Here is a 24102-nt window from a genome sequence, read left to right as displayed (position 1 = left end):
TATCCTTTGATGATAGTTGCACAGCTGCTGTGTTATCCTCACTGACTAGTTTTGCAAGACACTATAAGCTGGATGTGATTGTGACATCAAAGCCACAGTGACCAGAGGTATGCTGTCATGTGGCCCCCCAAGATTAATAAGCTTATGACACTGTCCTGTAGATTAACAGCCGCCTCTTACCAGATACAGATGTTGTGTACTTACCATAATGATTGATCTGGATAAGCAGGTCCATCCTTGTTAATGTACCCATCCTGCTTCTCCTTGCCTTTTGTCATACATTGTCTGTAGTATTATTAGTGATATTGTTTCTGACAGTGTTCTCTTTTCAAGTAGGAGAGGAAACTCCATAGCAAAGCTTTATGGGTAAAGGGGATGGGCTACTAGTCTGCGAGAATTTAGATGTCAAGTTGACTAAAAGCCTGCAGTTTCAGTCCTGTTGACTGACAAGGATGTAACTGCTTAGTATGTTTATTTATTTGGTTATAAGTCCATTACACTAATTGTACAGATTATAAATTGCTAATAAAATGATTTACTTCAGACTTAAAGGGTTACACAAAATATTTGAGAGAAAAATGTGTGATTTTTGTTAGGGGAGGCATTTTCATAGCTTGTAATCCTAATTTCAAAAATTGTTGATAGTTATGTGTGACCATGGGGAGGAGGGGGTAATTGCATTGATATTTCAAAGGCATTTGACAGTGCAACTTCTTCTGTGTTAAAGGATGAATGACTATGATTTTGGGGATAGATTATGCCATTCTTATGTTGTGTGTATTATTATTTTTTGGAGATTATTCTGATATTAAATGGATGATTAGGTAGTAGGATAAAGTATGCCTAGTTAGTTTGGTGGTGTTAGGGTTACTTATGAATGCTGTTAAGTGTCTGTTGAAACAACAAACTCGGCATAAATGTGGGAGATCTCGCTCTTGACTATAGAATTGAATTAATGCTGATGATCTTTTTCTTATTGTCAAAGGTGTCTGGTTTGTACCTTACTGCTTCTGGTAAAGTGGAATTAAAGAAAACGGGCACAGGTCTTTGTAGAGGTAAATGTAAGAGTGTGTGTGAGAAAGGGTCTATAAATGTTGTGGGTGAGAAGGAGTCTGTAAATGTAAGTGTGTGGGTTAGATATGGTCTACTATGTAGAGCTGAGTAACACAAGATCTGAAGTAATTTACTTAATTTGGTCTTCAACCTGTGGGTCCTCGGATCCACATCGGATCTGACATGGCCACAGTTTCCAGCTATGGCTCCGAGCTCCATGCTCCTCCCCTTACCCCTAATGCCCCCTGTCTCCCTTCAGATCTCATTTGCTGCCTGAGAGGAAGCAGCGTGGTCTGAGCTCCATTGAGATAGCGGTGTTCTTTGAACAGTAATTTTTTACCTTTTTTGGCTTTTTCTATCTCTGTCTTTTACTTCTAACCTATCTGTACCTTCTTGGGGTTCTTTGTAGCGATTTTCTTGTAGGCTTTACTATCTTTCCTCCCCTCTTTTCTTTCCTCTGTGGTGTGTGTGCGTGTGTGTGTGTGTGTGTGTGTGTGTGTGTGTGTGTGTGTGTGTCTGTGTGTGTGTGTGTGTGTGTCTGTGTGTGTGTGTGTGTGTGTGTGTGTGTGTGTGTGTGTGTGTTCCTTTTGAATCGGTGAGGCATGGCGGGCGTCCCCAAGCCAGGTTTCAAAAGGTGCACAGAGTGTGGCTATAAGTTTTCGCTGGTGAATGACCACACTCTGTGCATGGTTTGTTTGTGTGTTGCTCACATCCAGTCCCCCTGTCCTATTTGTGCTGGGTTTAACCCCAGAACACTTAAGGACAAGCGGGACAAATTGATCAAGGGCCTGTTGCCCTCCTCTGCTGGGACTGACGTCCCACCTTCCCCTGCTAAGAAAGCAGGGGTTGCTGCTTCATCTTCCCCCTTCCTCTGGGACACACCCTCCCGCCAAGAGGCCCAGGGAAGGGGATAAAGCCCAGAAGGACCGGTCTCGCAAATGCTCCCCTGACAGCTCATCGGAGGCCCCCCCCCGCCAAAGGTTAAGCATGTATGCAGGCGTGTGACACCTCAGCTCAGGTCCCGTAGGTTCTTCCCTGATCCCGAGTTTCTAGTTAGCCAGTTGTCCCCAGGCCCTCTCCTCACCGGTTTTCCCAGCCCACTTCAGCGGCATCCTCCCGCTCTACCCAGACCCTATCTGAATCAGAGATGGACAAGATGATGCGGAAGTTTATCCGCACTCAAATCCAGATAGGGGTCTTGCCAGGGCCTTCTCCCAATGGAGTGGGCGCCTTCCAGCCAGTATTTAGACCTATTACTCCTTCACCGATCCGACCTGCGGTTTTGGAGTTGTTGGATCTCGGCACCGATGGTACCCTGTACCTCGACACCAGCCAGTCCCTTGAGTGTGTTGGATCCGACTAGATCAGATCTGATCTTTGGAGCCATAGCCTTGGGGTTGGATCCGAGGGAGTGCTCTCGCTCCAAGCTTGTCTGAGAGAAGCACCCCCCTCGGCATCTTGGCTCCTAGAGGCTCGGCTCCGACTCCATGGTCAGATCAGGGGGAGCGGCTTCCGCCAGTTCAGCCCAGAAGGTCCTTTCCCCCTTGGAATTCAATGTGGTGGAGAGGGTTCTCGCAGGATCGAGGCATCTATTTCGTCTTTGGAGTCCATCCAGACCCCCCCCCCCGGCCTTGAGTGCAGGTCCGGCCATCTTGCCCTCTCAGGGACAAGCCCATAATGGTAGTGCCCCAGAACGTTCCGGCCTTAGAGCAACCTGCTTGTGAGACCCCTCTAGATAGTCCCCCTAAGGAGCCCCCCCACAAGCACATGTAAAAAGAGGCAATTGGACTCTCCCCCAGAGTCCCTCACCGAAGACACGGACCTTTGGAGACATCATGGAGATCCTCCTCAAAAGAGGGGGATGGTCCACCCCAAAACCAACCTCTGATGCATCTGTGTTTCTGGAGGCATTCAGCTCGAGTCCATCTACCTCTTGGGTGTCCCCCCTCCTGCTGATCCACTTGTGGATTTGATAACATGTAGGTCGTGGAAGGAGCCGGACACCATAGAGCCAATTCCCAAGCCTTTAGATAAGGTTTTAGGCCCCCTGTGGACAAGTTACACTGGTACAAGCAGTTCCCTGTAGATGCTCTGCTGATGGCGGCTGTCACCAAGAAGGACCTCGCCCAGGAGATTTCCATGGTCCAGCCACCTGACTGAGAGTCGAGAACGTTGGGTCATTTTGGGAAGCGAGTTTATGCTTCAGCAACTTTCTGTGTGAGAGCGCTGAACTACATGGCGCACATTCAACTCCAGAGAGATCTGGTCAAGGAAGTCAACGGAGTCGATCCCAGGGTCCATGTCGGCAGAGGACAGGAAGACGTTTGATGCACGAATGGCCACCCTAAAATCTGTAGCCAGCACATCTATGGATTTGCTCTCCCATGCCACGGAGAGAGCTGCACGGGCGGCGGGGTCAGGCATTGCCATCCAGTGCCACACATGGCTCCGCTTATGTCAGTTCTCGGAGCCCTTCAAGGCGTCTTTTCCTAATGTCCCTTATGGTGGTTCTTCCCTGTTTGGGAAGATGATAAGAGAGACTTTGGTCCGGAACGAGAAGGACGGGATGACACTGTCTGTCGTCGGGATCTGCTTCTCACCGCCACAAAGGGCCTTTTCCAGGAACCAGCGAGGCCAGAAGAAGATGTCGTTCCACAAGTCTCAGGCGTTTCCCTGGAATGCTTAGGACTCGCCTTCCTCCAGAGGCAGAGGGGGGTGTGATAGATGCCGCCCAAGAGACACAGGGGGTACTAGGAATTTCAGGTCCCGGGATCCTTTCTCAGATAAACCTGGACAGCAACCCTGAGGGGTTGCCTGGCTGTCCATCTCTGGAGGCAGTCGGAGGTCCCTTGTTGCTTCATCCACTAGCATGGGAGTCCATCACTACAGATCAGTGGGTGATGCAAGTTATATCCAGAGGATATTTCTTTCCCTTCAAGGATCAACCCCCATCCAACAATGCCCTCCTGGACGTTCCACCCTCGCAGTGGGAGGAAGCGGCAGTGCAGGTAGACTCACTGCTAAAAAAATGGGTTATCCAGCCGGTCCCCCCAGACCAGTCCGGATCCGGGATTTATTCCAGGTTCTTTTTAGTGCTAAAAAAGACAGGGGACCTCAGACCAATATTGGATCTGTCCAAATTGAACCTGTCAGTAACCAAATTCTGGATGGTCACGATTCAGTCTATCCTACCTGCAGGACAGAGACTGGATGTGCTCGCTCGACCTCCAGGACGTGCACTATCATATCAAGATGGACAGGCGCTCCCAGAGGTTCCTTTGCTTCCAGCTGGGAGCCAATAATTACCAATTTAGAGCCCTCCCCTTTGGTCTCACCACAGCCCCCCCCCCCAAGGTGTTTACCAAGGTAATAGCAGTAGTAGCAGCTCACCTGAGGCTTCAGGGCATTCAGATCTTTCTGTACTTGGACAATTGGCTCTTTACTGCCCCTTCAAAGCATCTACTATATCAGGTCAGGGACTCTTTCCTTCAGCTAGCCAACAAGATGGGCATTACGATCAGTATGAGCAAGTCTGCTCTTCACCCGGCTTGAATTCTAGATTTCATTGGGTCTTGGCCGGACACAATCCAGTCAAAGGTGTTCCTCACCTCAGACAGGATACGCAGCTGGAGGTTATATGTCTTACACATTCTTCAGACCCTTTTTCCAACAGCCGAACAGTGATAAGGGCTCTAGGTTCTATGGCAGCTACGATTAATCTTCTTCCCATGGCTTGCCTTCATATGAGGGTACTGCAGTGGACACTGGCGGTTCAGTGGTCACTGTTAGACCTTCCTTTGTCTTTTCCGGTGAGAATTTCAAAAGCGTGCATGGACTCCCTTTGGTGGTGGATTCGTTCCCTGAATCTCCTCAAGGGACATCCTTTTCAACCTCCTTTACCTTAAACCACAGTGACTATGGATGCTGCCCTTCTAGGGTGGGGGGGGCACTGCTCAGGAAGGACAGTCCAAGGCACATGGTCCCCTTCTGAGACCTATCTGCACATCAGTGTTCTAGAGATGAGAGGGGTTCTTCTTGCGTTGCAGGCCCTCCATGCTCGTCTTCCTCTGGGAACGATTGCAGTTCAGACGGACAGTGTCAGTGGTCTGGTATGTCAACAAAAAAGGGGGAATCAGACCTTATCCCTTATGTCGTGAGGCTACGAAAGTGTGGTAATGGGCAATCTCCACCGGCCATTTTCTGGTGGCAATGCACATCCTGGGATGGTCTAACATTCTAGGGAAGGACTCAGCAGATCTATCCTGATGCCTTACGAGTGGTCATTGAAACCTTCAGTAGCGGAACAGATCTTCCCAGAGTGGGGTCGTCCTTGCTGCAGTCTCTTTGCATCTCCTTCCAACGTGACATTCAGTGAGTTTTTCGCTCTGAACCCCCCCGCCGGGGGAAGCCTTCAGAGATGCTGTGATTCATGCTTGGCCTCCCGGGCTTCTTTATGCATATCCTCCTCTTCCCCTCATGTCGAAGTTTCTACAGAAAGCCCGAAGGCTGGGGAGCACTGTGATCCTCATCGCCCCATTCTAGCCCAGACAGGTTTGGTTTCCCTTACTCAGGTATCATCTAGTTGTTCCACCATGGACCTTGGATCCGGTCATGGATCTGCTTTCACATCCCTCGGGAATTCCTCATCCAGATTTGGACAGTCTGAAGCTCACTGCTTGGCTGCTCCAGTTCCCATGATTCTTAGGACTCCCGGTCTGTCATCTCCTGTCAAGTCCATTCTGGTGGCGGCTCATAAATCATCCACCAGAAAAGTTTATCGCAGTAAATGGAAATGTTTTTCTATATGGGCCATTCAGAGGTCTTTGGATCCTTTCACTGCACCGCTTTCGACGGTTTTAGATTTTCTAGCAAGCATTTTTCATCAGGGCGCTAGTTCCTCAACTGAGAAAGTCCAGCTAGCCGTCATTTCTAATTTTCATGCTGGGGTAAACATGTCTTCATTGGCTTCCTCTAAACTTTGTAAAACTTTTCTCAAAGTGCTTTTTTCTCAGACCCTCGTTTAAGGAATCTGATTCCTCCATGGGACCTCACTTTGTTGTTGCAGGCATTGGTTTCTCCTCCCTTTGAGCCTGTGGCATCTGTGGATCTACAGTTTTTGACCTGGAAAACTGCCTTCTTGATTGCCATTCCGTCTTCTTGAATGGTGTCAGAGCTTCATGCTCTTTCTACCAAAGTCCCTTACATGATCTTTCACAAAGATAGAGGGTTGCTATGCACTACTAACCCATCCTTCCTTCCCAAGGTAGCTGTGGAAACCAGTATTAATCAGATTATTAATTTACCATTTTTTTCCTCGAACTACCAGAACAAAGGGGAATACAAATTACATTTACTGGATGTACATAGGCAGTTGAGGTTTTATCTGCACAGGACTAAACCTTTCTGCAAATCTGATCAGCTTTTTGTGTCCTATGCCAAGCCCTTCTTGGGTAAACCTGTCTCATAAGTGACTATTGCTCACTGGATTTCACAATGCATTGGCCGGGCTTACTCATATAGAGGTTTGTGTCTTCCAAGAAAAGTGAAGGCTTATTTAACCCGATCTATGGTTATGTCAGCAGAGTTTTGGTCTAGGGTCTCTTTGGATGATATTTGTTCAGCTGGTACTTGGGCCTCATCTCACACTTTTATTTCTCATTATAAACTGGATTTGGTCTCTAGGAGTAGAGCATCCTTTGGCTCTGCGGTGCTCTGGAATATCCTTCCATGAGGGCCTCCCAAGAGTTAGGTAGCTGGGGACTCTGTCCCACAGGCTGAAGACCAAATGAAGTAAACTACTTCAGATAAAGAAGTTATGTACTCACCATAATGTTCCAGCTGAGTAGTTCTACTTCATTTGTCTTCAACCGTTCCCCCCTCCTTCCCCCTAACCTTATCTTTGAGATATGACATGTCCTTTGTACCGGACAGTTATTGTTGGGATATTTGGTTCTGTCAGGGCTAAAGTTCTTTTGTAATGTCTGTGTTGGAGGATAAGGTGTCATTGGGTCGGTTATCTGATACCTGTTAGGCAGCAAACTCAATCTGAAGGGAGACAGGGGCATTATGGTTAAGGGGAGGAGCATGGAGCTTGGAGCCATAGCTGGAAAATGCGTCCGTGTCAGATCCGATGTGGATCCGAGGACCCACAGGTTGAAGACAAATGAAGTAGAACTACTCAAATGGAATGTTATGGTGAGTACATAACTTCTTTTTAAGGCTTCTGCCAGATGAAACAAACCAAAGGAAGCCATCACTGGATGAATAAAAAATTGTGTTTTTGCAGGGGAGCAAGTCACCTTGTACTCCCCTTACTTAAATGTACAGCATCATATTTTCATAACTATAATAACTATAAAGAGGATTAAAAAGACAACAAATCTTGAATCTGCACCAGCCGTTATTTTCATTGAGAAGCAACAACAAGGAGTTGCACATTTGGAATTGTATTGACAAATTGCAGTCTTGTACACTTCATGCTTGACCACTGTGAGACATATGTAGGGCACATTTGCATTAGAGAAAAGGAGTTATCAGGTTTTTTTAATTATTTTTGGCTCCTGCTCATCTGATCATCAGGTGCTCTTGGTGCCTATCCTTGGTCACCAGGTTTACAGAGCACTCCTTGCTCCAACCAGTGTTTGGAGCCATTGAGAAGACTGAGTTTTTGAGGGCAGCATCATTCAGCTGTTGAGTGAGTGTTTTTACCTATTTATTTCCTACTGCTGTAGATGCCCAGAAGCACCCTGAGGGTGGGATGTGCAGTGGTTGTCTGCACTGAACAGCTCTTCACTTCCACAAGGGGCTGTCATCAACAGGACACCTGCCCACCCTCAGGCAGCATCATACAGTTCCTTTCCCAGTGTCCACCATGCTTGTGTGCCATGAGCTTGCACTGTTCCCTCCTTTCCTTCAGGATAGACACTCATATCACTCCTTCCTGTGCTGTCAAGCACCCTTGCCACCATTAGAACTGTAGTCCCCTGAGTCATAGTGAAGCTTTATTCCTCTGTACCACTGGTGCAGACTTGAGTTATCAGGTTAAAATCCTGTGGAAGGACAGGGTTGGGTGGGGTAGTAGTAATGGTGTAATTTATAATTAATGTTTGCAAGATATATTCCATGTCTTTTTTTTCAAATAAAGAAAAAAATATTTATTGAATTCATTGCTTGCTGGATTGTTTTAGTTATTTATGTAGTACATTTATTTTGCCGCAAGATATTAGAGAGAGGGTTGCAGCATTTTCTTTTCATAGACTTCTCCTTTTTGGGCTCTTGGTTAGACCCATTCAGACAGGACTTTGCATATTGGAGCCAGCCCAGCCAGGTACTGGCATGGCATTGTTTAAAGTCCTTCCTCATCACTGTTGCAGTATTCCTTACAAAAGGGATATCTTACTAAGTGTAGCTGTATGTCAGCCAGTATACCAAAGCCTCAGGCCCTTCCAAGTGCTGTATGTCAGACATATGTCTTATGTTTTAAGCATAAGGGCATAAGTGGTGTACGAGCACCGGATCCCAAGAATGTCTTTGCCTCCAGTCTGAACGCTGTTTTTCAGTTTGGTCTGAGAGCTGTTTGTCATGTTTCAGCTAGCAAGCTGAAAGCAGATAAATACCTTGTTGGGGATCCCTTCCTTCTATTCCTCTGCTTTGGGTTATTAATTTAACTGTCATCCAGAAAGGGGAAATGTGAGTGTGGGAGGCTAATTCCCCTTAAAGATAGCATCAGATGTTCTTGGGATGCAGGGTCTAGACCCTTTCATTGATGGCTTTTCTTCCTGGTGTCAAAGTCTTCTTTCTGATAGACTTCTTCCAGTCTCTTCTTCCTTACATGAGGTGTCTGCAAGACAGTCTCTTAAAGCTCTGGAGTTTATGGACTGTGTCATTCCAGTGATTTATTTGGCCAGGCTGCATGTGCAGAAGTTTCAGTGGTTCCTCAATCAAAGCAATTTAACTACAGCCCTGTCATGCTGTAGACTTCCCTGTCCCTCTCTTGCATTGTCTCAGACAGGAGTTCATTTAGTGGATTCTGCAGATTTCCCTGAATTCAGGTCTTCCTTTTTGGGTTCCTTCCCCCACCCAGGGAAATTTAGAGATGCTGCAGTCATGGGTTGATGGGCTTCCTCAAACAGTGTCAGGATCCGAGGGGTCTGGTCTCTCCATCAAGGCAAAGACCATATTATCATCATCAAGGAGATGAGAGCTCTGTGTTTGTGTTTTCAGGCTTTGTATTGTCTGGATTCAGGGTCCCATCAGAATTTTTACTGGCACAAGACCATCATGTGGTACCTAAACAAGGAGGGGAGAACTAAGTGTTATCCTCATTGCAAGCTGGCCTTCATAGTCTGGAATGTTGCTGTCCACCATCATTTGACTCTTCAGGTGGTTTACATTTCCTTAAAGCAGAGTCTGGTGGCAGGTCCAGAACAGAGCCTCAGCAGCTGATAATTCACAAGGAGGTTTCCCCTGGACAACATCCATTGGAGTATTTCTCAAGTGATTTTTTTGCCTCCCCTCTGAACAAACAGCTTCTCAACTTATGTTCCAGACTGCCACTATTTCTGGTTTGGAGAGTGGACACCATATCTTTTTCTTGAAAGGGGATGTTCCTGCATGCTTTCCCCCCACCTTCTCTGTTTTCAAAGGTTCTACACAAGATCATGAGGAGCAGACACAAAATCTTTCTGGTGACTCCCTTTGACCCAGAAATCATTGGTTTCACGTTTTCTTTCACTTGGCCAGGGGCACTCACTACAAGTTACCTCACTGGCTGGATCTTCTCACATAGGGCAAGGGCTTTTTAATTCACCCTTAAGTTCTCATGCTACAGTTGACTCTCTGGGTGGTTGGGTTCTAATTCCTTTTTGACACAAGTTTTCTGTGGATGTGCTTCAGGTTCTGCAGAAGGCCAGAAAACTCACTAATAGAGTGTCTTATGTTACTGAATAAAAGAGATTTTTTTTCTAAATGGAAGAGATTTTATTATCTGGTGTCACAAATCTGAACAGGTTCTTTTGGTGGATATTGCTACAGATCTTTCTTACTTGTGTGTGTTGCTTTTTTCTGGTCTGCCAAAGTTATCTGTCAGCCATTTCTGCTTGTCTGCCTTTTCATCTGCCACTTTTCTCTAGGTTTGAGGTTAAACAGTTTTTGAAAGGCGTCTTTCATATTAGGCCTCAAAGAAAGCCAAATCCTCCTCCTCCTTTTTTGGGTTTTCACAGGGATAGAGTGTCTGTTTGGACCAATCTTTCTTTTATGCCTGAAGTGGTCAATAACTTATCCTTGAATTAGATCATTCATCTTCTTTCCTTTTTACATTCTCCTCAAAATAGTAGTGAGAGTGTTCTACATTCCTTGGATTTGCATTGGCATCTCAGATATTATTTGAATAAGACTATGAATATTAGGAAATCTGAGAAACTTTTCATAGGATCATAGGAGGTTACTAGGCTAATGGCCCTGGGGCCCTTCCAAGCCTAGCCAAGCTTTTATCCACAAAAAGAAACCTCAGTCAGCACCTGTTGCCCCTGTCAATGAGGGACACAGGTGGAACCCCTGGGACAAATTTGTGGATTCCCATCCACGCATCAAGGTTGCGCTTGAAGAGAGTCAGCGAGGTGCTCTGTTTGACGTGTATGGGAAGTCTGTTCCAGAGATGAGGCAACCTCTGGGAGACAAACCTGTCTCTCCAGCAGGTTTTGTTGATGTTGCATATTAGATTCAGGCCTTTTGAGCGGGTAGTGCATGAGGAGTTAGACTTACGGATATGGAGCATCTCTAGTAGGGCAGGGTTTGAGATTGCCTTGTAGGCTAGACACAAATCACCCCTGAGCAATCTGTACAATACCAAGTAGAGTGATAGTGATTTGAGCCTGGCTGCATAGGACAGGTGTTGGAGGCCATGGATTCTCTTTGTGAGGTGTTTCAGTGGCCTTTCCAGTTGCTGCAGAGGTTTGAAAGGTACATACCAAATGGGGCGTTATATTCAATTATTGGTCTAATGAGGGAGGAGTATAGAGAGATAATAACCTCCTTTTTTCTGGATGCAATCCCTTTACTTATGAGATGAACCAAGTAAAAGGCTTTTCTGACCGCTGCCACTACATGATGGTCGAATGTGAGGTTATCAACCCAAGTACCCAGGTCTCTCACCACAGATTGTGGGCTTAGGGGGTTGCTGTTGATGGGAGTCGTGTTTTTTCTGAATGGTATGATGATACTTTTTTTGCATTAGCTTGAAGCCATGACTTTGGCACCAGTCATTAGTTGCTGTGAGACCATCTTGTAGTATGTTAACATCATTTGGCGAGTCAATGACAGCACCCAACTTAGTTGTCCTCAGACTTGGTCAGCCACAGGCCTTTCGTCTTTGCCTGGACGTCTGAGAAATAGATGCCAAACAGTAGGAGTACCAGGACAGATCCCTGGGGAACTCCACTAGTTGAAGGTCTGCTATCAGAGGTGGTGGTGCCTATTTTGACTTTGAGGATCCTGTCGGTGAGCCATTTGGCCACCCACCTGATGAGATAGGGATTTACGCCGGATTGTGTTAACTTTTCGATGATGTCCACATTGGGAATTGGCCAAGTCAAGGTAAGCTCTATGCACAGACTTTCCCTCATCCAGGGCCTTGGTGTCAGTCTCAAAGAAGTCAACCAGATTCAACAGGGAAAATCTGGCCTTGACTAATCTGAAATGGGTGAGGTTGCTCAATAGCTTTACAGATCAGACTTTTCAAGCTAATTGGGCGATAGTTTCCAGGGTCAGTAGTGGCACCACCTTTGTGCAAGGGGATGACAATGGCCGTTCTCCACTCTGCTGGAATGAAGCCTGTACTTAGGCTGCGGTTGAATAGGGTTCTCAATGGCGAAGCCAGTTCTTGCTGGAGATGGTGCAGAGTTCATCCTGGTATACTATCAGGTCCCATGGAAGCTGTGTTCTTTGCCTTGGATAAGGCCTGTAACACTTGATTTACGGAGATGTGACATGCGGGACAAGTATCAGGGATGTGGAAAGGGCCTTTGGGGGGACAGGGGGTGAAGTTTTGCTCTGTACCTGTCTGCTAGCAAGAAGGCTAAGTCAACAGGATCAGAGTAAGTGATGCTGTTAAGTACTAATTTGGAACTAACCTGGACTTTTCCATGGAGGTTCCTGACATAACTGAAGAAGACTTTGTGGCCTCCCTTTGTTTTGGAAGTTAGTTTCAATTTATAATTGGCCTTAGAGGTTTTCACTAGTGATCTAATTTGCTTGTTGAGGCTAAAGAGGGAGTTTTTCCAGTTTGGAATTCGTTCCTTTTTACCCTTGGACAGCAGTTTCTTCCTTTTGTTGTAAAGCTTGTTGATAGAGGATGTCCACCAAACAGGTTTGTGTTTCTTTGAGGAGCAGGTTTTAGTTCTGTTGGGTATGGTTGAGTCTATGCAGTTGTACAGGTGCTTGTATAGTGCATTGGCATACTGTTCAGCCAAGTTGTCTGCATCCTGTGAGGGAATGAGGGAAGCAGTGGTGTGAAGCTACAGATACCCTCCCTTAGAAGGTTGTAGTCAGCTGCTTCATCTCACCAGGGAAGAACATAATATGGGAGTGGTGTAGCGGTCGTCCATGTTGGTGAGACCCAAGTCCAGAATGATATCTCCACTTGTCGGGGATGAGACGAGCTGGTCTAGTGCGTTAGAATTGATGAAGTTAAATAATCATTGCGAGAGTGCATTAGTACAGGAATAGTTCACCCAGTCTATGGTGGGGTTGTTGAAGTCACCAAGGATCATGGTGTTAGGGGGTACCTTGATGGAGTCAAGTAGATCAAGTTAAAGAGGATTGGGTGTCCTGAGTCATGGAGGGGGGGTCTATAGCTGGCTATAACTTGGATGGGTGGTCTTGCCAACTGTCAGTTGCACCTGGAGAAGTTCCAGTGCATCTTGCTGGCAAACCAGTCTGGAGGTGTGCCTGTCCTTAATGAAGATAGAGACTCCACCACCTCATTTTGGGGTTGGAATGTGTAGAATGAGGTATAGCCTGGTAAAGCAGGGATGCTCTCCGCAGCCCTGAACCAAGTTTGTTCAAGCTGATTCATCACTTGCCTGCCAAGTATTGTGATGTGCAGTTTTGGGTAGAGCAGAATGGCAAATATCAAAGTATACACCATTGTTATGAGGCTGAACAATATCCTTTCTGCTAGTGCTGCTGCTTGAAAATCTTAGTACAAGGATTACGTGAACATTCTTGAGCACAGGTATACAGTTGAGATCCCAGGTTTGCAAGCTACTAATTTATTTTGTTACATAAGTAAGCTTTCACCCAAGTGCTTCTTTTCCAGGGATTACCCAGCAGCACTGTCTGGTTTAATGAGCTACTTACAGAGTTTACAGTGTACTTGTGGTGACTGGAGTGATTGAAATGCAGAGGTCTACATGACGGTACTTCCTGGTATCTCATAGCCTTTATACTGCCATGTAGTGTATTTGCTTAGTCATTATAAGCTCATGTTGTTTAAATTTAGTAAGAGTTGTGCACTATGAAAAAGAAGACACCTTTTAGTCATTTGTTTCCTGTTTTGTTAAAGTGGCAATTTGCCTTGGTTTGTAATGATGCCTAAACATTCACTCGAATATTTAAAAAGTAAATAACTACATCTGTGAGTTTGTATGTGTCTGTTATAGGGAGATTCCTATTGACTGGTATCCATTAGCCACTGTAATTCCTGTTGTTATATTAGTCATCTCAGTTGTTGTCAAACTGTTTCAGCAGTTGACTGTACTGTAATCCTTACAGTTGTTTCTCCATCCTGCTTAAAATATGCTCTGGTGACGTAGAATGCATATGGCTCCCCTGTTCACTGAATTTTAGAGCTCCTCTTGTGGCGTTCCTATGTGTTTTTCCATTGAACTCTTTCCACCAGATTCACTTGCATTCATAACAGGTACACACACAGTTTACAGTCTGCCATAAACTTCTAGAGGCAAATGTAAGTATCTTTATTTATTTTATGCTAGTCCATATAGTCATGTATTTGGCCCATATACTTCTGAGTCATTCAAAGACCACTGTGGTCAGAAAGTGAAAAAAATTATATTGTATCCTACATTGATGTTCTGTGTAGTACTTTCACCCTTGCAGTACTTTAATTAGTTATTACTAATCTTTAATTTGTGTTAACACAAAATGGCTTGACATATGAGAAGCAAGAACAATGTGACCCTTTTAATGACTATGCATGCTGGATTTTTATCCCAAGAAAATTAAATTAAAATGTCCTTTTTTGAGGATCTTTTCATCCAGTTATAATGGTGGTAATGATTACTTTCAGAGACTCTCTAGCTATAGTGTCACTATTCTCCAGTGACCCTCACAGGTTTGTGTTTCTGGCATTCCTTGTAAGGTGCTGTAATGAGCCAAAATCCATATCTTTTGCCATACTCAACTCTGGTTGTGACCATCCCGCAGAGAGACACTGAAGTATGGTTTTATCTTTAAGCCCTACCACTTCCCTTTGTGCATGTCCCATAAAGCTCCTAATGGGTGGTTGTGCAATGGATACAGTATTGTGAAGTCACTTGCTTCCACAGGTTATATTTGCACAAGCAGCTTTTCTCTTCTTACAAAAAATGCCATCTCTTCAGGCCTCCAGTCTTCAGCAAGGATCCTGGAAAAGATGATGCAGAAGCCAAAGATGTACACCCCCTACCTTCTCGCACTGACAGATGAGCAGGTGAATCTTATTCTTTACCTGGCTGGCTTCTACAGTACTCAGACCACTATTCAAACCTAGGTTATCTGGGTTGTAGTCAGACCTCCATCCCTGTATGCCACAGGGCTGGCATAAGTCCTTTCGTTCAGCTGCAAAAAGTGTTTACATTAGACTGCCTTTTTAAGAACCAAGAATACATTTCATAAATTAATTGTCACACTTTCATAGGATCATAGGAGGTTACTAGGCTAACAACTCTAGAGCCTTTTTAAGCCTAGCCATTTTTGTCCCATTTTTTTCCAAATATCAATTCCAACAGACTAAAACAACTTTGGTATGTATGTGCTTGTGCCTTAGGCCACCTATAAACTGCCCCTGTCCATAAGTGCCGTGGGTGACAAGCCAGGGGTGAATTTGCAATTTCCCATCCATTGGTCCAACTTTTGCTTGAATAGGGTTGGAGGAAAGCTCTGTTTTACATGAAAAGGGAGTCTGTTCCAGGGAAAGGATAATTTCTGAGATGCAAATCTGTCCCTCCAGCATGTTTTGTTTATGTCACAGGCAAGGTTTAGATCCTTAGATTGGGTAAATGTTGTGCTGTTTGTTTTGTGAATGTGTAACAAATCCCTTGGGGATGGATCGGAGAATGCCTTGTAGTTTAGGCATAGATCGCCCCTCAGTAGTCTAAGAAATTACATGTTAAGCCATTATAATCTCTGCTCTGACACCAGGGGGTGAGTCGCCTGTTTCTCAATAAGCCTGCAGCTCCAGAGACTCAAGGCCCCAGGTGGGTAAAGAAAGATGGCAAGGCAACAGATATCTTGCTTTACATCAGAGCTGTAGTTTGGACAGTTGCCTGTGTGGATAGTCGTCCAATTAGCTTACCTTCCTTAGTAAGATCTGATGACCAAAATTATATATATAGCCTTTTGGCAGAAAGCTGCTATGTTGATACTCGATAGTTTTTTTTTATATATACTGTAACAGGTGGTGTTTTAAAGTGTTTTAAATCATTTACATAACAACTCCTTAATGATTACCGATAATCGTACTGGCTTACAAGGACTGTTGTGTTCCTCTTCTACAGTTATTACCATGCCCCCTAACAGCTTGCACCTTGGGCAGCCACCATCTTTAACGTACTCTAGCTGTAGTTTTGTTTTGTATGCTTTACCTGAGTCAGGAATCTTGAGGGTAATGGACTATATAATTAGGGAAAGGGAGCAAATTTCTAATGAAAGTTTGTGAGATTTCTTGCAAACTCAATATGTTGTGCACTGAGAAAGCAAAATTGAAATGCCAAAGAAGATGATAAACAGTTACATCATGGTTTGCTTGTATATGGTGGTATATGAATAATTTTGCAGGTAAAATTGCTTCCAGGAATAAGGAAAAGTTGTTTTTAGAGTACACCACTGATTAGCCTGTATTGTGTAACAGAGAGCTCATTATCTGGGAACTGCTTGCTTCCCAGTGTGTATATCTGAAGTGACTACGTTGATTTACATTGTTGTTTTTATGTTGTCTTATAGTGACAGTCAGAAAGGGATTATGGTATGAAGTATGCTGCAGCTGAAAACATGCAATTATACTGTAAAACCGTTACATGTAATTGTACTGTAAAACCCTAGCCCTGAGTAGCAACCTGCCATCACCCAGAATGATACCACAGTGCAAGGACAAAATGATTGACTTCAATAATTGGCTAAGCTTCTGGTGTTATTCTAAGCTTCTGGTGTTATTCTAAGGGGATCCAGTATTTGTCTGCCTGAGATGACATGGTTGACAGACCACAATGCTTTGCCAGAGATGGCCTTCATCTGTCGCCCTTAGGATTCCGGATACTGGCTAAGGCTCTTGCCAACCCTATAGTGCCTTTTTTAGGCAAGGTTCAAATGACAAATTCACCACTGTAACAAGTACAAGCAAGCAAAATTTGAGGGTAATGCTACTCAGTGCTAGAAGTCTAAACCTCAAAATGCACTCACTCGAGGCACTCCTTAAAATGGAGAACATCGACATCTGTGCAGTGACAGAGACCTGGTTTAAAGCTCCACAGAGCACCCCTGCATTACAAGGCTATAATTCATACCACACCTTTCGACCACCTAACCCGGACCGAAGCACAAAAGGCGGAGGCGTGTCCATATTCATTAAGGATATCCACACCTCCAGGCTAGTTGCACAGCATAATGTATCCGAGATTGTCCAAGTGCAACTAACTCTGGGCGAGACCGCAATCCAAATTATAGCTTGCTACAGACCCCCCACCATGCCCCAGGATTCCCAGTACTCATGTCTTGATACACTGGAAAATGTTAGGGTACATCCCAACACCCTAATAATGGGCGATTTCAACTACCCCACCATTAACTCTGAAAACTACTCATGTGCCAACTCTTTTGCTCAACGTTTTCTGGAATTCAAAATTCCAACCACTTGGATCAACTTATTTACACCCCCACCAGGGGCAGCAATATCCTAGACCTGGTCATTACCAACATGGGCGACCAATGTTTCACACCAGAGGTCAATTCCTCGTTGGTCAGATCTGACCACAAGCTAATCACCCTAGACATCCACATCTCGCCCCCACCCGCCATTAGGGAAACCACCATAAAAAACTTCTCCAAAGCCAACTTCACACTTCTTAAGACAGAAGTGGCAAACTTCATGACACCCATTCAAACAGGCAATAGAGGTACGACTGCTGAGTCCTACACAAATGCACTTTATAAGCACTTACACGAGTGCATGGATCATGCTATCCCTAACAGATCCAAGATGCTATCCTGCAAAAAAAGAAATCCAATCTGGTGGTCCTCTGCCATAAACAAACTCTACAACAGAAGAAAGAAACTGTTGCAAAAAAAAAGTAAAATCCAATGACTGGAGGAGCTCCCTGGTCAGCCTCAGTAAGAGGCTGAGATCCCTCATAAAATCCTGCAAAGCTAGGTACGAAAACAAAATTGCCACTGACTCTAAAGACAACCACAAAGCATGCGATAGGTATGTCAAGAATCTCAATGGCAACACTCAGATCTGCTCTGAGTTACAGCACAATGACACTAAATATACAGCAAGCACCAACTGATATTGCCAACATCTGGCAGCTAGATTCAGTGCTAACTTTACCCCCCTCTCACCCCCTAGAGGGCCCATCTCTATACCGGAAAAATGCAAGGTTCCTGTATTCATGGCTGCACAGGTAAAAAACACACTCTCCAAAGCCAAGAACACAGCATCCATGGGAACTGACAGTATCCCAGGCTGCATTCTACACGAACTACAGAACGAACTGGCACCCCACCTAAGTACCATGTTCAGTCATAGCCTCACCTCAGGCTTTGTGCCCACTGAATGGTGCACCACGACTGTTATCCCACTCCACAAAGGGGGAGCCACGACGGACCCCGGGGACTACCACCCCATTAGCCTGACAAGCCTGGTCTGCAAGGTCATGGAACGTATCATCCTGGAACTCATAAACAAAGACATTGGTAATCTCCAAACTCTGGACCCCACCCAGTTTGGGTTTGTAAAAGGCAGATCATGTCTCCTAAACCTGATAGACTTCTTTGAAGCAGTCACCAAAGCCATAGATGAGGGTAAGGTGGTTCACACAGCCTATCTAGATCTCGCCAAGGCTTTCAATACCATCCCCCACTCTGGAATTATAGATAAATTCACTAAACTAGGTATAAATCCCTATGTCACAAGATGGGTTGCCAACTGGCTCATGGACAGAACCCACACTGTGAAAGTAGCTCCAAATCTGACTTCAGACCACTGACAAGTGGAGTACCACAGGGTTCAGTCCTGGGTCCTCTCCTGTTTGGTATCTACTTCTCTGAAGTACAGGCTAACACAGAAGGTCTTTGGCTAACGAAGTTTGCAGATGACTGCAAACTAGGAGCCATAATCGAAAATCCTAAAGATGTGGACATCCTACAAAAGGGCCTCACTGAGACAGATGCCTGGTGTCAAAGCCATGGCCTGTAGCTCAATGCAAAAAGCGCATTGTCATCCCCTTTGGTAAAAACTGTGTACCCATGAACTACCACATAGGCGGTAGTCTACTTAACACCGAAAGTGTGATAAGAGACCGTGGGACACAGGTGGACAGTAATCTCTCCTTTGATAATCACATCGCCACAGTGGTCAGGAAATCTTTTTGCATGTCACACCTCATCACAAAAGGTTTATCATCCAGAAAAAAAGTGGTCATTGTTCCCCTCTACTCATCACTCATTAGACCTATTATAGAGTATAGCGCCCCTTTTGATATGTACCTCACAAGACATCTACAACAACTGGAGAGGCCACAGAAATACTTCACAAAGTGGGTTACTGGCCTCAAACAGATGCCCTATGCAGACTGTCTCAAAAAAAACTCCAGCTTTACTCCATCGCATATCGCCTACTCAGAGGCGATCTCTGCCTAACATGCAAAGCTATGTCAAACCCAGAGCTGTTGGACATGCTCCACTTAAAGAAATCCCAATCCCTCCAAGCTACATGCTGTAGGGACCTCAACCTTGTCACCACAATAAACAGAACATGCTGGAGGGATAGATTCCTGTCCCAGAGACTTCCCATACTATAGAACAGACTACTTCTCTATGTCAAACAGAGCTCCTCATTAGCAGCCTTCAAGAAAAATCTTGATGATTGGATGGGAAATAGGAAATTCGCCCCAGAGATCACTTCTGTGGCTCTGCTCGACAGGGGCACAGGAAAATAATTTTCTTGGGTGGCGAAAGCCAGGGTACCTTTTTGGATAGGCTTATATAGGCCCTAGAATCAATAGCCTAGTACCTACCTATGAACCTATGAGCTTTTGCATATCAATCCTTTGATTCTCAAAGCTGCTGCTGTTCTTTCTGTTAGACTCTGATATAATTATTTTTGCAGATCTTTCTGTCTGTAACATTTTATTAATGTGGTATGCAATGATACAAAATATAGAGATTGTGATTGATTCTACACATACTTAGTTTTTGTATTTTCTCTTTTGTTCCTAGGGCACAGACATGGTCCCAAGTGACATAGCGGCAGGATTATCTCTCATTCATCAGGAACAGGATAAACTGGAAAAGTGCAGGGAACCTGAAGAAGTAGTGTGTCAGAGCTCACAACCATCAGCTTCTATGGTGAGTGCTATTCTAAGCAAGCAAACTCATTTAACTATAAAAATTCGAGCCATGTATTATGAACGAATAACCCTTAGCTTGAATCTGGGTATATTAAGAATAGGATTTACAATATTTTTGTATTGGTTCAAGCTTCTTAATATGTTAAGTTGAATTTTTGAGAATTATTAGATGAGCTGTCTGTCATATGTCTATTTCTAATCCATAAGTGTAACATTGGTATGTCTCAGTGGCAGAATGAAGACATGCACTAATTTTACATGACCAACAGCATGCATTTCAGGCAATGCAGAACTTATAGATACCTCAGAATGTGAATGCTTGACACACATCTCTCTCTTTGAAAAGTTAAAACCTCTCACTTTATTTCAAAAGATTGTATATATAAATAAATATAAACATTTAATATCAACGAGGATTATTACTTGATCTCTGATCATAACCAGCTTGTTATATGTATGAGACGTAGATGTCAGCAAATTCACCTTGAGATTGAAGCTCAAAGAATGAATCTTGACCTTCGTGTCCAGAACAGAAAACTAAATTATGATTGCAGAGACCCTGTCATAACTGTTTGTAGTGCATAGAACTTAACCTGCTTCCATACACTTTAAATGTTAGAGAAACAAATGTAGAAACATTAAGCGGTTTCTTGCTTTGAAAGCTGTAATACACTTAACCCTGCCACACACAAGCAACAACCACAACAGAGCACCAGTAAGCGAAACATCTTTTAAAATCTGTTAAACACGTCATTCAGCTTTTTCTTTCCCACAGTCTTCAGTGGTGACCACTCAGTGCCCTAGGGCAAGACTAGAGCTTGATTGTTGTTTGGAGTTGCTTAACAAAGGCTTGCTTAGCACCTTCCTGACATTAGAAAGGTATGTAAAACAAGCCTGTTTTCCCCAGTTTTTGGAGCACAATCTCAATGTTCCATTCACTACAAAATGCCTCTGTGCATTCCATACTATTTCTTGGCATTATGTAAGTGGAGAACACATTAGTATAACATGCTTAATTTTCTAAATGCAAGGACTTTTCACTGTTTCAGTATATATTTTCATTGTTTCACATACAAGGCCAAACACTACAGTAGCAGCACATTTATCAAAATGCAATTCACTAAACATTTTTCAGACCTTCTTACTTACTATTTGTGTTTTTTGCTGCCTTTCTTAATCTTCTATACTTGTAGTATTTGAGACAGTATAGGTTCTACAGTTTTGATGCTGGTATACTGGAACTGGTACAGATAAGTTTCCATCAGGCAGTCTGTCAGGATGTTCTGGACTCTGGTCACATTACTGTGGTATCCACTGCTGCTTCTGGAAATATCTCTTGGGACGGCTTCTTGAATATCACTCCAAGTACTTCTCTAACTTCCTATTTATTGGAAGCACCGCAAACACAATTGCATTAGTCTGTATAGAAGTTTCTGATTTCTTCTCAGGAAACAGTGATGTAGTAGTTAGCATTGCTGTCTTACAGTGCTTGGTTATCCAGTTTGTGTTTCCACTGGGGTACCAACTGTTTGGTGTCTACATGTCTTGTGTGCAACTACATTTGATTTTGCCAGGTGCTGGAGTTTTCTCCAAAAGTCTAAAGCAGTGACATAGGTGAATTGGTATTCTTCCACATTTCCCATATATAAGCATACTGTGTGCATGTGTGTGCGTCTGTGTGTGTATGTATGTATATATATCTGTGTTTGTGCTTGTGTGTGAGAGACTTGATAGATTGGCACTCCATTCAGGATTAGTTTCTGTATCTTGCATCCAGTGAGCAATAGTATATCTTCTGGCAACCCTGCAACCCATTATTAGATTAAGGATGTAATGAAAGAATGAATGAATGTGTGAAGCTTTCATCCTTGGTATAGACAGCAAAAGATCTGGGTGACAATACTGCTTTGCAGTCCCTCCTTTTGTCTGCTTTTCTGTGAAACCTTTACTCTCCTCTTTTAAAGAAGATGGCCATCTCGCTTTTTTGATCGTCTCTGTACAGATTTTCTTTCAGTCTCTCTTTAACTTAAAGTCTATGATCCATCAGTAGTCAAATTGGTAATATACTTAAACCTTGCAAGGAACTATGATTGTTTTTTTAACACTGTACTGGTTATATTTACATAAAGAAAGCACAGTGCATTAATAGAACCTATTATGAGGTTTTTACAGGTTGAACTGTCTTTGCCACGTGACCACTGAACTGTGAATGGTTCAGACTACTGGTTACATGTTGACATTCCCATTTTTCTGTGAGTTTCATTGGCACAGATTGGTAAAACCCAGACTGTAGCTTAGGTGGCATAAGTTCAAGTAACAGTTTGGGTGGGTGCTGGTGCTGGAAGGGAAGGATGAATGGACCAGCCTTGGAGAAAGAGGGCAGAGCAGAATCACCTGTGATACAAATCCCAGTGGGGAGGTTGGTGTTCAGCTCACCAAGCTACCAGTGGGTTGTAGCCTTAATACGAAGGTGTGCAGCAGGATGCATCCAAATGGTGAAGGCATTCTGGAGCTCTGAGATGATGTGGATTGCATGTCCCCTTGCATAAAGTTGGTGTTGGGGCCAGTAGAAATGCTTCTTAGCTAGAAAGCCAGCAAGAGTACCAGCAGTCTGAATGATGTACCCTCCAAATGGCTGTCAACCCTATGGTTATGGGAAGGCCCCCACCATAAGGGAAACAATGGGGTCAAGTCTAGTTGGTTTACAAGCAAGGAAGCAAGAATAAATTCCCCACATTTCTGCTTGCATACTGTAGACCATTATCTAATGTGACCACATCAAGTTATTCCACGTCTGGGTAACAAAGCATTTAAGTGTATTAATCACACCATTACTTCTGGTATTTATTAAAGACTTCATGCGCTTAAGAAACTTAAACTAATACTCTACATATAGCAAGTATTCTCAAGTCACAAAACAGAAACAGGTTTGCGCCATCTTCACTCTGTGATCTTCCCAGCATTAAACAATCCCCTTTCTTGTAATGTTTTTATGGGATTCCCTGCTTAAAATCACTATAGTAGTGAATTCCAGGCAAAATATTCATCACTAATGTATTTCTATGGTTTGTGCAGGAAACCTCAATGCTACGCTGTCTTGAAGATTTCTGTTTTACCTGGGATAGTGCAAGCTCAACACTAATATACATTATTACCAGGCGGTGTAGAGGTATAGGGGGGGATTGCCTGTACTGCAAAAAAAAGATGATTTTTAGGTAGTTTTCCAATGTTTGCTTTGGATCACAGTCAAGTGATTCCAACAGATTGCAGTAATCTTCTGAGACTTGATGCCAGTTCTGGTAGAATTTCATTAGGGAGCCATTTTTATGATATGCATTGCATATGCAACATTCTTGAACCTCTCGCTGAATCTGCACTAACATTTAGTGCTGATGTAACTCATCAAAAGCCCTTACTTTACACTTTGCAGTTCCTAAGTGTGGCTTTTATATTTGTACCAGTATTTATTGTTTTATCTGATATAAACATCAATTTCTTATTTAAATAAAATGTATGGCTGGATTTCTTTCTTACAGCAGACTTTTGTTCAAGCCAGCCTTTCATTGTCATATTTTGAAACATTGTAATCTTCATGTCATTCTGAGCTCATTAATGACATGGTAACAAGTTGTCTTTTTTGTCATAGGCAACTACTGAATTATCAAATTTGCTTCCTGATCCTACTCAACCAAATGCTCTTATTCCCTTGTAGATATGAATGACTCATTCACAACCTTATTTCTGCAGGCTCAACAGGCACCTTAGTAATCCTGGAGGTTTGTTGTACAAGCAGATTTTTAAGTATAATCAGCAATTGTTTATAGTTTATCTGAGCATGTTTTCTATGGCCTTCTGTAAGCATCATAGACATTGGAACAACTCATTGCCTCCTTGGAGAATTATTGTACCTGTACCATTTTGATTGACATCTACTTGATAGGTGACCGACTTGTTTATATAAAAATATTTTGTTATAGGTATTTCTGTTATGAACTGTTTAAGCATTTCAGAGTTCTTTTCTTACTCTGTGTGCTATTTTCTAGAAATTAAATGGTAAAGTCACATCAGGAAAATTGTAAATAAAAACATAGAAATATACTGCATTGTTCTAAGAAATCTCATAATAACTTGTTTGTCCTTGGATAAGCAAACATGGTTCGGCATAATTTTTTCTGGAGGATAAGTCATTTTTGTTGTAGAACAGGCT

General features: G+C 43.6%; 1 protein-coding gene across 1 annotated transcript in view; it reads left to right on the top strand.

Moving 5' to 3' along the window:
• The window catches only part of DAGLB (diacylglycerol lipase beta), a gene marked incomplete in the record, with an annotated part of 1624905 nt that overhangs the window by 575500 nt on the left and 1025303 nt on the right, over positions 1-24102 (top strand). Inside the window, 1 exon segment of the mRNA XM_044078626.1 lies at positions 19765-19893. Coding sequence (XP_043934561.1) covers positions 19765-19893 — 129 coding nt within the window.

The sequence above is a fragment of the Protopterus annectens genome, chromosome 1.part1, assembly GCF_019279795.1.
Source record: "Protopterus annectens isolate FY-2018-M chromosome 1.part1, PAN1.0, whole genome shotgun sequence".
NCBI lineage: Eukaryota > Metazoa > Chordata > Ceratodontiformes > Protopteridae > Protopterus > Protopterus annectens.
Note: the sequence above shows the minus strand (reverse complement) of the source record. Positions and strands in the feature narration are given on the sequence as shown.